This window comes from Macadamia integrifolia, chromosome 10 (assembly GCF_013358625.1).
Source record: "Macadamia integrifolia cultivar HAES 741 chromosome 10, SCU_Mint_v3, whole genome shotgun sequence".
Classification (NCBI taxonomy): Eukaryota; Viridiplantae; Streptophyta; class Magnoliopsida; order Proteales; family Proteaceae; genus Macadamia; species Macadamia integrifolia.
In genome coordinates this window covers 1,655,206-1,670,250 of record NC_056566.1, presented here as the reverse complement: position 1 = coordinate 1,670,250, position 15,045 = coordinate 1,655,206, and the positions used below count along the sequence as shown (strand labels likewise).

Below are 15,045 nucleotides of genomic sequence, written 5' to 3'. Positions count from 1 at the left end.
GAAGATGCCCTTGCTGAGTCTCTCGCTTGAGCCCCTCTCCTTCCTAGCATAGAGGAAGGAGACATAGAAGACACCGTAATCGCCGGAATCATAGTAGGATGGCTGATCCCCTGTCCTCTGAAGCCACTGGCTCTCTGACTGCTAAATCGACCTCCCTTGGGGCAGAGGACCATTCGTTATGGACCGCTGGCCATAATCATTTTTCCCTTTTGTCTCTATCGGGTTCTGGGGATGTGGATAGTGTGTACTCTACCTCTCCTTCCTCGTCTCCTCAATTAGTGCCAGCTGCTGAGAGTGTGCCAGCTCCTAGCTGCCGTTTTATCCCTCGTCCCATTCCCATCACCTCTCCTGCTTCTGACAGTCCTGGCCCTTCTGCTTCTCTCCTCCCTCCTATTCTTCCCCTTTCTTTCCTTCACAAGAACTCGTCCCTCCTTCTCAGCCTTGCCATACCTCTTCTAGCGCCTTTCGGCCTCTCTTGCTCTGACAACCTCCCATCTAATCCCATCTATCTATCCTTGTCCCCTCCTTTCCCAATCCTTGTGGATTGGGCGTCCTCAACCCCCTTGCTTACTCCACACCCGATCTTCCTAACTTGCTTTTGTCCCGTCCTTACCCGACCCTTGTGGATATTGTGTCCTCTGTTACTATTCCCCTTGCCTGCTCCATGCCCGATACATCTAACCAGCACCTACCCGCCCTTTGTGACCTTACCTATAGCCTTTCGGGTGATCTCTTCTCCCCACCCCCTCACCCGATGTCACTGTATGCTCCCCTGGAATTTTTCTGAGAGCTCCTCTCTCTCCCCTGGCTCCTGTTTCCATTTGCATTGGTCTGAGAGTGTCCCTCTCACCTTTGTTCATGTCATCCTTGCATTGCTTGTCGCTGTCACTGTTGCCATCCTCTACGATGCCTGCCTTACTTCACCTGCCAATCCCTGTTCGTTGTCCTCTTCGTATCACCACCTTGGTTCAAGAGCTTACCTCTTGCCTTTTGCTTCATCAACTTTGCTGCGGTCCTTCGTCGCCTGAACTTCTGCCTGCCTGCCTCTGCGTCTCTCCTTCCTGGCTCGAGTGCTTCCCTCTTGCCTTTTGCAAATATGATGTCGCCTGCCCTGCCTCTTGTTACCCCCTAGCTGCCACTTTGTCCACTGCCGGTTCCTCCTCTGGGACACTGCTTGCCTACACTGCTGATGGTTATGCTCTGCTGGTCCCTCCTGAAGTCTTGGAAGGCCATCCCCGCCTCCCACTTCTTGTTGCTGCTGCTGCCTCCTCCTTCCTTGATGAAGTTGTCCCATTTGATGTTGCGTCGCCTCTTATCGTGGCATTGGACCCTCCTCTGCGCCCCCGCGCCTGCCTACCTCCACTAAGAAGCTCCCTGCTTCTAAGAAGTTGGCTCCACCAAGGCCTCATCTATTGGGCCGGCTTCCAAAGCCAATCAGGCTGCCTCTGTTAACAAGGACCTCTTGTCCCCCCTTCTCCCCTCAAGGAATACCAGCGAAGGCCTAGAGGCCCCTCGGCCTTTGGTACCCAAAGGCCCTCCTCCAAATCTCAGGAGGTTCAGACCCCTCCCCTCCCCCCTTTACCATGAGCCATTGGACGATCTGGAACGTTCAAGGAATAAATTCCTTGGTTAAGCAGGCCTCCATTCGCTCTCAGATTCGTTCCTCCAACTCTGACCTCTGTTGCCTTCTCGAAACCAGAGTTCTTGAACCGAATGCTCCTAGTATTGCAGCTTCCTTCGCCCCCAACTAGTCTTTCCTTTCCAATTATTCCCATTGTCCAAATGGGTGTATCTGGATCCACTGGAACCCCCTTATGCTCCTCCTCAATTCATCCTTCTACTCCCCTCGATGTCTCCACATCTCTATTTCGGATCCCTCGGGGTCCAATCCCTGCCTCTTCAATGTTATCTATGACCTTAATCGTGCCCTGACAGGATCTCCCTCTGGTTGGATTTCTGCTTCCTTGCGTCCCTTTCTTCCACCCTCCCTTGGGGGCTTGCAGGTGACTTTAATGTTGTTTGCTTTGGGCACGAAAAGAAAGGGGGCGACCCCATTGATCCTTCCTCGGTTGACCCTTTCAATGATTGCATTGAGGACATTGGTATGAATAATTTCCGTTGGTCTGGAGCTAAACTCTATTGGAACAGTCGGCGCTGTGGGCCAGATAGAGTTGCTTGTAAGCTTGATAGGGTCCTTGTCAATGAAGCTTGGCTTTCCTCCTTTCCCTCTCATGCATCCTTCAATCTCCCTAGTATCTCTTGACCCAATCCAATCAATCTCCCTTTTTGTTCGTCTCCTAATCGCTTTTGGTCCCAAACCTTTCAAATTCTTTGACATGCGGTCCCTTCAACAGGACTTCCTTCCCATTGTTCATGAGGCTTGGTCCATTCCGGTCTCCGCTTCTTCTTCTCCCCTCATCGCTTTTGCCCACAAGCTCAAGAATGTTAAAGCTTCCCTCGAATGTTGGAATGCTTCCACCTTCGGCAATATCTCCTTTAGGGTCTCCTCCTGTCGGGACAAATTGGACTTTATCCAGCCTAGGTTGCAAATTGATCTCCTCAACCGTGTCCTTGTTGATGAAGAGAAAGTGGCCGCCTCTGAACTTGCCTCCCTTTTGGTCCAAGAGGAGAGTTTCCTTCGCCAAAAGGTGAGAATCAAATGGCTTGAGCTTGGAGATTCAAGGCATATGACCGAAATCTTCAGGTTGGGGTCTACCCTGTGCCCTTCAAGCACAGAAAGGCACAGGTCCGGTCCGTAAGTCCACATGTCCTACTTTATAGCCAACAAGGGCTAGATTAGTGCCACAAAAATGGCGATATAGAGTCAATCAACGCCTTGGGGCTCAAAATAAAGATTCAAAAGAATAATGAATGAAATCACTTTGAAAACAATGATCCATGATTTCACAACACTCTGCACAATCATGACAGATTGATTTGGGAGGGAAAGCCTTGCTTTTCATAGCCTTATTTACCAAGAAAGATCAGATGGCATCTTTTAGCAGGAAGGTTAATCCCTAGGTTCAAGGTGCAGTAGCATCCCCAGTAATCTTTGGCTTGGTGCCTTCTCCAAAAGTGTAAAGATGTGAAGTGGTGGAGGGATAGTGGGTTCATGAGCAGTGATACGTAAGACATGGGTAGGGTCCCTATTAAATGGAGTGGTGTTGGTGTACGATGTCCTGTATTCCGTCGCAGTTTAATCTAGGGAGTACTGGTGCAACACCTAGATAGGCAGGACAGCGGTCCCGCTAGTCGGTTAGCGGGCCGTGGGGGTTACAATGGGGCAGGAGGCCCCCCTACATAGCAGGGGGTGTAGGGGGCCTAGCCCCCGCTCGAATTTTTTATTTAAGGGCAATTGTGTACTTTCCAGATTAGGGTTTTTTCGCTGTATATTTGTAGCGAGGGTTTTTTTCTCTGTAATGCAAGCAATAGTGAGAGGTGTGAGGACGAGCGTTGTAACCCTATTCTCCATTGATAGTGAAGCAGGATCTCATCTCACTGGGGACGTAGGCAACCTTTCCGAACCTAGTAAAATCCGTGTGCATTGTTTGTTTTGTTTTTCCATTATCTTCTGCATCGTTTTAGGGTTGCGTTTCTACAAATTTGTATCAGAGCTCTAGGTTTCCGTTTTCTAGGGTTTACTATCACGATGGCAGGGAAGGGATCGAATGTCAAGTATGATATCGAGAGGTTTAATGGGAAGAACAATTTCACCCTCTTGCGTCAAAGGATGAAGGATCTTCTGATACAACAGGGTTTGACGAAAACGTTGTTGGGGAAGTCGAAGTAACCTGTAAAAATTACTGACGAAGATTGGGAAGAGATGGAGGAAAAGGCGATAAGTGCTATTCGATTAAATCTTTCTGATGATGCCCTACAATATGTTGTGGGTATCGAATCTGCACCGCAGTTATGGACGAAACTTGAAAGCATCTACATGATGAAGTCCTTAACGAACAAGTTGTTTGTGAAGAAGCAGTTGTATTCTCTACAGATGGAGGAAGGTACGGATCTATTAGAGCATCTTAACATGTTCAATCAGATCGTAAGTATACTTACAAACCTGGAGGTTAAGATCGAGGTTGAAGACAAGGCGTTATTGTTGCTGTCGTCGCTCTTAGAATCATATGATCACCTAGTAACGACTCTCTTGTACGGGAAGTAGACCCTTGAGATGGATGAAGTCGCAGCTGCCCTCATGTCCAATGATACAAGGATGAAGGCCAGTAGTACGAAATCTCAAGGAAAATGTCTTTTCGGAGGTGACAAGCAGCAGGAAAGAGGGAGATCAAATCAGAAGGGATCTGGAAAGAGTCGATTGAAATCAAAAGGGGCAAAGACAAAGGTCTCTTGTTACTATTGCAAGAAGGAAGGTCATCTGAAGAGAGAGTGCTTGAAGAGGAAGGCGGACTTAAAGAAAGATGTAGATAAGGCATCTGAGGAAGCTAGCGTGGCTGACAATTCAGATGGAGATGATGGAGACGTACTCTCTATATCATCAGGTAAGAATCAACCTTCTGATTCTTGGATTTTAGATTCTGGATGTTCATATCACATGTCCACATAAGGATTGGTTTGATACATATCAACCATATAATGGTGGGTCTGTCCTAATAAGGAATGATGCTGTATGCAAGACCATTGGGATAGGCAATATTAAAATCAAGATGTTTGATGGGATAGTAAGAACCTTAGCAGATGTGAGACATGTACCAGAATTAAGGAAAAACTTAATATCTTTGGGGGCACTTGACTCAAATGGCTGCAAGTACATAGCAGAAGGTGGAGTTCTCAAAGTTATTAAGGGTGTTATAGTTGTCATGAAGGGACAGCTAATAGGAAACCTATACAGACTCATAGGGAGCACAGTTACAGGTGGAGCATTTGTGACTACAGATGCAGTATTTGATACAGATGATACCTATCTGTGGCATATGCGGTTAGGGCATATGGGAGAAAGAGGATTGATAGAGCTTTATAAAAGGAAAATGTTGAAGGGAGTGAAAACTTGTAAACTGAACTTCTGCAAGTATTGTGTGTTCGGGAAACAGTGCAAAGTTAGTTTCAAAATTGCAAAACATAAGAGTAAAGGGGTGCTTGATTATGTACACAGCGATGTATGGGGTCCTTCAACAACAAAATCTAAAGGTGGGGCAGAATACTTCGTGACCTTTGTTGATGATTACTCAAGGAAAGTCTGAATCTACTTCATGAAGCATAAAAGTGAGGTGTTCACTAAATTTAAGGAATGGAAGGCTGAGGTAGAAAGGAAGACAAGAAAGAAAATTAAATACTTGAGAACAGATAATGAAGGAGAGTACACATACAAGCCGTTTCTAGAATTGTGCAAACCTAAAGGGATTACACGTCACTTCACGGTTCCAAAGACACCACAGCAAAATGGTGTAGCTGAAAGGATGAACAAAACACTTCTAGAAAGAGCTCGGAGTATGAGGCTGAATGCAGGGTTGAGTAAGAGATTTTGGGCAGAAGCAGTGAACATGGCATGTTTCCTCATCAATAGGTCTCCATCAAAGACGATTGATTGTAAAATTCCTGAAGAGGTATGGACAGGAAAACCAGTAGATTATTTTATTCTAAAAATATTTGGTTGTCCAGCCTATGTGCATGTTGAGAGTGAGCAGTGTTCCAAGTTAGACTCAAAGTCTAAGCAGTGTATCTTTCTTGGTTTTAAGAAAGGCGTAAAGGGATTCAAGTTGTGGTTAGCAGGGACGTGTTTGATGAGTCTCATATGGTGAAGTTAAATTACAATTCACAAGCAATTGATGAAAATAAAAGAAGGTTCTACTGTGCAGGTGGAGTTAGGTGAGTCAGAACCAACAAGAGAGAATGAGTCATCAAGTGACTTACCAGGACAACAGGAAGCAGTAGAAGTTCCTTATACTGTGGCAAAGGGTAAAGGGAAGCGTACTCACAAAGCACCTGTGAGATGCGGGTTTGAGGACATGGTTGCCTATGCCCTCACTGTAGGTACAGGTGATCCATCTTCCTACCATGATGCTTTGAGTGATGCACAACATGATAAATGGATGGTAGCTATAATGGAGGAAATGGAGTCTCTACAGAAAAACAAGACTTGGGAGATTGTGGAAAAATCCAGGGAAAAAAAAATTATTGGGTGTAAATGGGTCTTTCGTAAGAAAGAGGCAACATCTGAGAAGGAGCGTGGAAGGTATAAGGCCAGACTTGTAGCCAAGAGCTATGCACAGAAGGAGGGGATAGACTACAATGAAATATTCTCTCCAGTGGTGAAGCACACTTCGATTAGGGTACTACTTGCTTTGGTGGCCATGTATGATTTATAGCTTGAACAACTTGATGTGAAAACTGCATTTCTTCATGGTGACTTGGAGGAACAGATTTACATGGAGCAGCCTGAAGGTTTCAAGGTGCAGGGAAAGGAAGATCATGTTTGTTTGCTTAAGAGGTCGCTTTATGGCCTTAAGCAATCTCCTAGGCAGTGGTACAAACGCTTTGATTCTCACATGATGAAGATTGGCTACACAAGAAGTGAGTATGATAGTTATGTTTATTATAAAGTGTCAAGTGATAATTCCATTATGTTGATGCTTTATGTTGATGACATGCTCATTGCTGCAAAGAACAAACAAGATATAGTCTCTTTAAATTCTTTATTGAGTGCTGAATTTGAGATGAAGGATCTTGGTGCTGCTAAGAAGATCCTTGGCATGGAAATCCTTAGAGATAGAAATGCAGGTAAACTTTGGGTAACTCAGAAGAGGTATATTGAAAATGTGCTAGACCGTTTCAATATGGAAAAGGCTAAAACCGGTTAGCACTCCGTTAGCTGACCACTTCAAGTTATCTGAAAGGGAATGCCCTACAACACATGAGGAGGTGGAGCAGATGTCTCAGGTCCCTTATGCTAGCGCAGTTGGGAGTCTCATGTATGCTATGGTTTGTAGTAGACCGGATTTGTCTGATGCAGTCAGTGTTGTTAGCAGATACATGAGTAATCTAGGGAAGGAGCATTGGAATGCAATTAAGTGGATTTTCAGATATTTGAGCAAGACTAAAGATATAAGTGTTATGTTCAGTGGCAAGGGAAGTTCTACAGAATTGGCAGGTTATGTTGATTCCGACTATGCTAGTGATTTAGATAAGAGGGCTACTACAGGGTATGTGTTTGCATTGGCTGGTGGGCCTATATCATGGAGGGCAATGCTTCAGTCTATAATTGCATTGTCCACTACAGAGGCAAAGTACATGGCGGCAGTTGAGGCTGCCAAGGAAGGAGTCTGGTTGGTTGGACTGGTTCGTGAGTTGGGGTTGGAGCAAAGAGGTATAGTGTTCCATTGTGACAGTCAGAGTGCCATACATCTTGCAAAGAATCAGGTGTTTCATACAAGGACAAAGCATATTGATGTGAGATTTCATAAAATCAGGGAGCTTGTGTCAGAAGGCAGTATTCACTTGAGAAAAATTTATACAGATCTCAATCCTGCAGATATGTTTACGAAGCCAGTTACTACAGAGAAGTTCGAGTCCTGTTTGGACTTGATTAATATTACTCATTGTTGAAGATGAGGGACGCACCAAACAGGTGCGGGTTTGTACCTCTAATGAGGTACAAGGATGAAGACGTCTACAGGTTATCTTTATAGGAGGCTCGACAGAATTCAAGCCAAGGTGGAGATTGTTGGTGTACGATGTCTTGTATTATGTTGCAGTTTAATCCAGGGAGTACTGGTGCAGCGCCTAGACAGGCAGGACAGTTGTCCCGCTAGCCGGTTAGCGGGCCGTGGGGGTTGCAAGGGGGGCAGGGGCCCCCCTGCATAGCAGGGGGTGTAAGGGGTGCGCAGACCCCCGCTCGAATTTTTTATTTGAGGGCAATTGTGTACTTTCCGGATTAGGGTTTTTTCGCTATATATTTGTAGTGAGGGTTTCTTTCTCTGTAATGCAAGCAATATTGAGAGGTGTGAGGACGAGAACTATAACCCTATTCTTCATTGATAGTGAAGTAGGATCTCATCTCACCGGGGACGTAGGCAACCTTGCTGAACCTCATAAAATCCGTGTGCATTGTTTGTTTTGTTTTTCCATTATCTTCTGCATCGTTTTAGGGTTGCGTTTCTACAGTGGCTCCCTCCTATAAAATGTTTCTAACTCTGCGTATTTCCACTGATTCCTTAATCCAGGAACAATGCCAACTCTATTCCTCTTCTTATTTCTAGAGATGGCTCTTCCCTCCAAGCCCCTGAGGAAATTAAGTCTGAAGCTATCTCCTTCTTCTTCGACCTCTTCCATCTTCCTCGCTCCCCACTTCCCCCCCTTCCTCCTGGTCTTCTAAACAAATTTGTCCCCAGTCACCTTCTCTCTTCTCTCCATTCCATTCCCTTTGATGATGAGATTCTGGCCGCCATTCTCTCCCACAAGGCGAACAAAACCCCTGGTCCTAATGGCTTTAGTATGGGGTTTCCTTCCTCTTGCTGGGATATTATTCGAGTTGATCTCATCTCCTCGATCAAAAGCTTCTCTTTTGCCCCAAATTAGATCAAAGGGATCAACCATATGTTTCTTTGTCTTATTCCTAAGACCGAGGGCGCTTGCTTAATGGCTAACTTTAGGCCAATTTCCCTCTGTAACCTGCTTTAAAAATTCATTACCAAAATCCTTGCCCACATAATCCAAAAGGATGTGGACTCCTTGGTTAGCGCTAACCAATTAGCCTTCATACCTAGTGGGAGCATAGCCGATAACATTATTCTGTGTCATGAGATTGTGTGGGGTTTTGATAGGAAATCCCACTCTGCCTCCGCCTTTCTCAAAATTGACATCCGCAAAGCTTTTGATTCTATCATTGGGACTTCATCTTTATTGTCCTTTTTTCAGATGTCCTTTCCCCCCTCTGTTCATTGGATTCACTGTTGTATCTCCTCTCCTCGGTTCTCCGTTCTTGTTAACAGTAGCCTTGCTATATACTTTTCCTCTGTTGGTATTCGTCAGGGTTGCCCTCTCTCCCATTTCCTCTTTTGATTGCCTGTCCCTTGAGGAGCTATCTAGATCCATCCAATCCTCCATTAACATCCACCTTATCTCTCCCATCCCAAAGTGCAGATCCCTCCTCTTCACCCATCTTGCTTTTGCAGATGATCTTATGATCTTCTCAAAAGCTGATCCCTGGTTAATCTCCTCCATCATGTCCTCCCTCAATCTCTTTGCTTCCCTCTCAGGCCTCCACACTAATGTCATCAAATCCAGGCTCTTTCTCTCTGGTGTCCTCGACTTTGTTTAAGCACTCCTCCTTCAAGTTACGGGCTTTCGGCCCACCTCTATACTCCCATGTTGGACCTCATGAGGATAAGGCTACAACGATGGAAATGCATTCTCTCCTATACTGGGAGATTAGTCCTTGTCAAATCTGTTCTCCAATCCATGTACTTGTACTGGTCTTGGATCTTTGTTCTCCTCGAATCCTCCATCAAATCTATTAAGTCCATCCTCCGCTCCTTCCTTAAGAAGGGTTACGATTCTTCCAAATTCCTCCATCCTATCAGTTGGGACAAAGTTTGTCACCCCTTCTCTGAAGGAGGCTTGGGATTCAGAAGAATCAGGGATGTCAATAAGGTGGGGATTCTCAAGCTCATCTGGAAGATTGTTTCCAAGCATAACAGTATCTGGGTCAATTGGGTTTCCTCCCACCTCCTCAGGAATGGCTCTCTTTGGTCTGTCTCTCTCCCTTCTGACCCCTCCTGGATTTGGCATAACATTCTCTCCCTGAGGCCCTTGTCTCCCACTGAGCCATCTACTCCTCTGGCCTTCTCCTTCCCTAGGTCTCCCACTGAGCCATCTACTCCTCTGGCCTGAACAGATCAGCTAAAGTGTCTTCTATCATCTTTAAGGGTTCTTGGTTGCCCCCAGCCGCTCCTCTTCCGTTGGCTGACCTCTGGTCCTCCATCCCTTCTATTCCCCCTAGTCACTGCGGAAGGCATGACAAAATCATTTGGACTCCTTGCCCCCCATGGAGTTTTCTCTGCTGCCCCTGCTTGGGATATTGTTCGTACCAAGGATCCTCTTTCCCCTTGGCAAAAAATCATATGGTTCAAAGGTCACATCCCTTGCCACAGTTTCACAGCATGACGTGCTTCCTTATTCGTTGGCATATTCAGGACTCCCCTTCATGCAATCTCTACTAGAATGGATCGGAAGATGTCAATCACCTTTTCTTCTACTGTCCCTTTTCCTCCTCAGTCTGGAAAAAAGTTCTCAAGTCCTGCTGACCTTCTAGAAGGATTCTTCCCCTGAGAAAAGAATGGATCTGGGTGGACATGACCTTCAGAGGCCCCATTATTTGCGATATTGTTGGAAATGTTGCCTTCTGTCCCATGATCAACCATATTTGGATGGAGCGTAATCTCCATAGATGGACTCCAACTCCAGATCCTTCGATAGGATTTGGAAAGCCATCTACTTTGATGTCAACTCCAAACTTGGATGCGTTTCTCACCGGATGGTTAGTGACACGCCGAGGAACAGGCTCACTGTTGTTTCCTGGGGTCTCCCTTCTACTATTCTTACCCCCCTCTTGATGTTCCTGGACTTCCTGGGGCCTCTGTTTAGCCCTTGCTAGTCTTTCTTTGTTGGCTTTCGCCTTTGTCTTTGTCTCTCCCCCCTGAATTTTCTTTTCCTCCTTGGTAATGAATTTATTTATTCATCCAAAAAAAAAGGAGGTTTTAGATATAAATTTTGATAAATTTTTCCTTTATGATGTAATTTTGAAGGGGGTTTAAGTTTACTTGTGAATATGAGGGGCAATGTATAAAATTAAGAAAAATGTCTTTAAATTTATAATAGTGAGGGCAGCTGTCATTGCTTCTTCTCCCCTCCTTTATTTTCCATTCTCTCTTTGGTTTTTCTCCCCATTTCCCCTCTTTTCTTTCTTGTTGCCCCCATTCCTTTTTTCCCACTTTATTATCCTTTTATTTTCTCTTTGGGCATCTTGAATAATATGGTGACTGGTTGCTGAGGTGGCTCCTAGGCGTTGACAAGTATGATTTTATTTGTGTGCACCCGCGCACACACACACATACACATGCAACACACATGCACACGGTTTTTCTTGACAACTTTGTGCATGTTGGTTGGTGAATATGCTGATTATTTATCTATTTTCTTTTCAAACGAGTCAGTTTGTTCAGTTTCATGTCTCATTGCCAGAAGTCAGTGCTCAAATTTCATTTTGTTAGAATGCTGTTGATAAAAGAGGAAAGCTCACACAATTTTGGGGCATTTGACGGAAAAGTACCCGATGAAGGATTAGTTAATTCCATACTTGTGTCACTTTAGTATACCTCAAATCTATGAAGTGATATTTCCCTTTAACATGCATGTTTTAAGAACCAGCATGAAAGTCAAGTTCAAGCAGGTAAAAAAATCCTGTGTACATGCATGAAAGGAAGTGCCTCTTGGCGTAGTGGCTTCCAGTCACAGTTGAGAACTGGCCAGAAAAAAGAAAAAAGGAAAGAAAATCGAATGTTTGACATCCTGTTATTGCCTCTTGGGGGTGGGTTCCTTCTGGTGGTTGGTTGGAGCTGACCAAAAAAACTCCGGTGTTGTATAGAAACAAATATTTCTACTATCAATTCTCATGGTAAGGGTATAAATCAGTAACGTAGGAAGCTCTTATGAGGATGCTCAGATGCATATAAATTCTATGCAGGTTGACTATAAAAACAACGATCACTTGCATGTACATATAATTAGACTAGTGTTTGTATGGAACATGTAAGGCATGGAACTTCTGAGAGGATAATTACTAGAAAGCAAGGACAATATTTGGTTTGAGAATTGGTACTAGTATGATTTAAGAAAAGTCTTGCAGCTGGAGTACATTCTTTGGTTACTAACATGTAATCTTTAGTTGACATCTGTGGTATTTGGTTTCTTATCATATTTTTCTCATTCTTTTGTTTTATGTCAAAATGAGTTAACTTTATCCATGGGTGATGAGTTTTGTGGTATTTAATGGGTCTGCGACATTAAAACCTTTAATTTAGGAACACTATTGGATTATGGGCACACCGTTTAGAAGCTAACAAGGTATTGGTAATTGGTTGATGCAGCTGGCAGCTGTGGCGGCCTTGTGTGTGCAGTATGAATCCGAGTTCCGACCAAACATGAGCATTGTAGTTAAGGCACTTCAACCACTCCTCAACTCGAAGCCTGCTGCACCAGCACCTGCGATTTAAGAATATTGCTTCACACCCCCCCCCTGGGTCTTTTACTCTTGTGTCTTGAGACTGGTTTGGTTTCTTTTTTCTGGTTTGATTTACAATTTTTTTTTTATTTCTTTGCAACATTGAGATTGGGTTTGGCGATGGATTGTGGCCCCGTCAGTCTCGGAATCATTGTTGACTTTCCATTATGGTTAGGAAATTGTGAATCATGAATGACTTGGGATTGGGTTGTGGTGGATGACATTTGCTCCTTGGTGTTTCTCTGACTTGCATTCTTTCTCATTTCCTCTTTTAAGTTTGAAGGCGTGCTCCACAACTTTGTACATTAAACTGCATTTCCATCAATGGTTATGTGATATGTTCTGCTTGATCTGTAATCTTATGGAATACAATATTTACTACTAATATGAAGGTGAGAATTGTTTTTAATTCGTTGGAAAATATTCTTTTCAATTGTCCCCCAAAAATGTAACCTTTTCTATTTAGTAACTTGTCAATGACATAAAACATGGCAAAATCTGAGTTATACCTCATGGTAGATCCAAAATTATACTGCAGATCTGCACTAGGTTTGGAATCGGCATCTGATTTCAATACCATTCAGCCGGAATCGGCCACCGATCCACTTTTTCAGATCAGGCTAGAATCGGGTAATTAGCTAATGAAAAGTAAATGGAGCTAGCTATAATATTTTTGAAGCTTCCAAGGGGATTACCAGGGCTGCCCCCCTTAGATCAAGGTGTCTAGACTCTAGACTGGGCCAGAGATTACCAATCTCATTTTGGCTGATGATGTTTTGATATTTTTGTTGGGGTAAATAAAAAAGGGTGTTCTATGGTAATGATCATAGCCCTCAGGCCAAATCCTTCATATCGCAAGCAGCGCTTACGCAGGATCAAAGAGTGATAGTGGGATGTGTCGTTGGCACATTTTTCTCTTTTGTAGAGCGTCTTTTATTGTTATCTTTGTCATTTTTTTTTTCCTTTTTTCTTTTTTTTGATAACGATGGGTATCAAGGCCTTCGGCCTGACTAGTCCCGCGTGCCTATATTGAACTCACAACCGCATGGATCGGGTCATATCGGGGTTGAATGAGAACCATTCAATTTTTGCTGAAAGCAGTGAAGAACACTAAACACACTTATGGATAGCCGAAGGTGTGTCTAGTGGGAGTTGAACTTAGGACGTCCTAGTTTAGGGCTCATACCGAGTTTGTCATACAAGCCATCATTCATCTTTTATAAAGTATTGCGAAGTAAAAAGTAAAATTTTGAAAAACAAAATAGTTTTCTTGAGCTGCACAGTGAATTCATATCGTGGATCTGATGGAGGAGACCCCCCCCCTCCCAAACCGTTGAGCGGCCTGGATGCCCAGCGTTGAACGGATTCCAGTTCATTGTGGGTGTCAGGAAACTCGATCCTTAAAAAACAGAGATTTTCTCTAGTAGGAAAACCTGCCCTGAATTGAGGAAACAGATTTATCAACATCTGACCATCCAAGAAATGCCCCTCAATTCCATCTGGGTGCACCCTTGCTAGGACATCTGTCAAAATCCAATTGGCTTTCTAGAGTTCTAGCTAGAGCTTAAAGTAGCTTGCGCCCAAGAAAGCCCCTCTTCTCTTTTTGCAAGCTGAGCTATCTTAATTAAAGAAGTTCTGGGTTGGATCCCTACTTATCTTATATCTTGCTTCCGTTTTCCTTGGAGTTTTTGTGCTTAACTGGATAGTCTTGATGCTCATTTCTAGAGAGGGGATTCTAAGGATAAAAAGAGCCTATCCCTCATTGGATGGGAGGAAGGCTGCAAACCCTCATGCAATCATGATTTCTTTGTTCTTTCATTGATGCTAATCATGATTTCATTAGGTGGAGTATTTGAATCCACAAAAGAGCCATCAATATTATTGGGGTTCAAAAAAAAAAAAACAATATGACCACACAATGACCTGAACAACGGTTGTTCAGGTCAATGTGTGGTAAGGGTGTTGATTTAGAGTCGAAATCGAAAATTGAAACCTGAAACTGAGACTAGTAATATCTGAACTGATTTGGTTTCAAAGTGTAGAATCTTTTCTCCAGTATGATTTCAATTTCATTATTAATATCATCAAACCGAACCAAGTTACCCACTGTCGAACGAAATAAGGAACCAAATAAATCATATTCTTTTTAAATATTTTAGTCAATGTGAATTTATGGCCCTAAATACGAGGTTTATTTTATTTTATTTTATTTATTTATTTATTTATTTATTTTTATTATTGTAAAAAGTTGGCCAAACTCCTAAACTAGGGTCAAAATCAAATACTGAACTGAATCAAAACCAAACAGTCGGTGCAGTTTTGTTTTGAAAATTAGGATCTTATTCAATTTCGACTTGATTTTCATTTCACATGTTGTATCTTGGATCGAACTGATTGACACCCTTAGAATAACCCAATGTGAAGGCTTACAATGAATTAAACACCATCTCCTCAATTGGTAGCTTTTAAGGAGAGTTCTAATCTAGTCCCAGAACAAAGCCGGCGTAGGCAACTTTAGCACCTCCAAAGATGGTGTGCTCCCCTTCTTATCTCAGATGGTAGCTTTGGTCCAAACATTAAGGAAGGAAATAGAATGCTAGACAGACTCATGGGAGTTGGCTGCGGGTGGTTGGTTAACCCTACACTAGGATATTCACTGACGTGGGAACTTTTCACATATCCCTCTGATGCACAAGCTACTATTATGTATAAGTAAATTCTGTATTTATCTAGGTGAGTGTATAATGCAGTTGTCTTAATAGGCAGTGGCGGTAGCCGGTAAACATTTAATATACCTCAAATTTAAT

At 43.5% G+C, this 15,045-nt stretch overlaps 1 protein-coding gene across 2 annotated transcripts in view; it reads left to right on the top strand.

The window, feature by feature from the left end:
* LOC122091666 (PTI1-like tyrosine-protein kinase 3) overlaps positions 1 to 12,647 on the top strand; it is a 34,152-nt gene extending 21,505 nt beyond the window's left edge. For both annotated transcript variants that reach the window (XM_042661711.1, XM_042661710.1), the window contains exon 8: positions 12,105 to 12,647. In XM_042661711.1, the coding sequence (XP_042517645.1) occupies positions 12,105 to 12,230 (126 nt within the window). In that variant the 3' untranslated portion in view covers positions 12,231 to 12,647. The remainder of the gene's footprint in view (positions 1 to 12,104) is intronic.
* Positions 12,648 to 15,045: the final 2,398 nt, after the last annotated feature.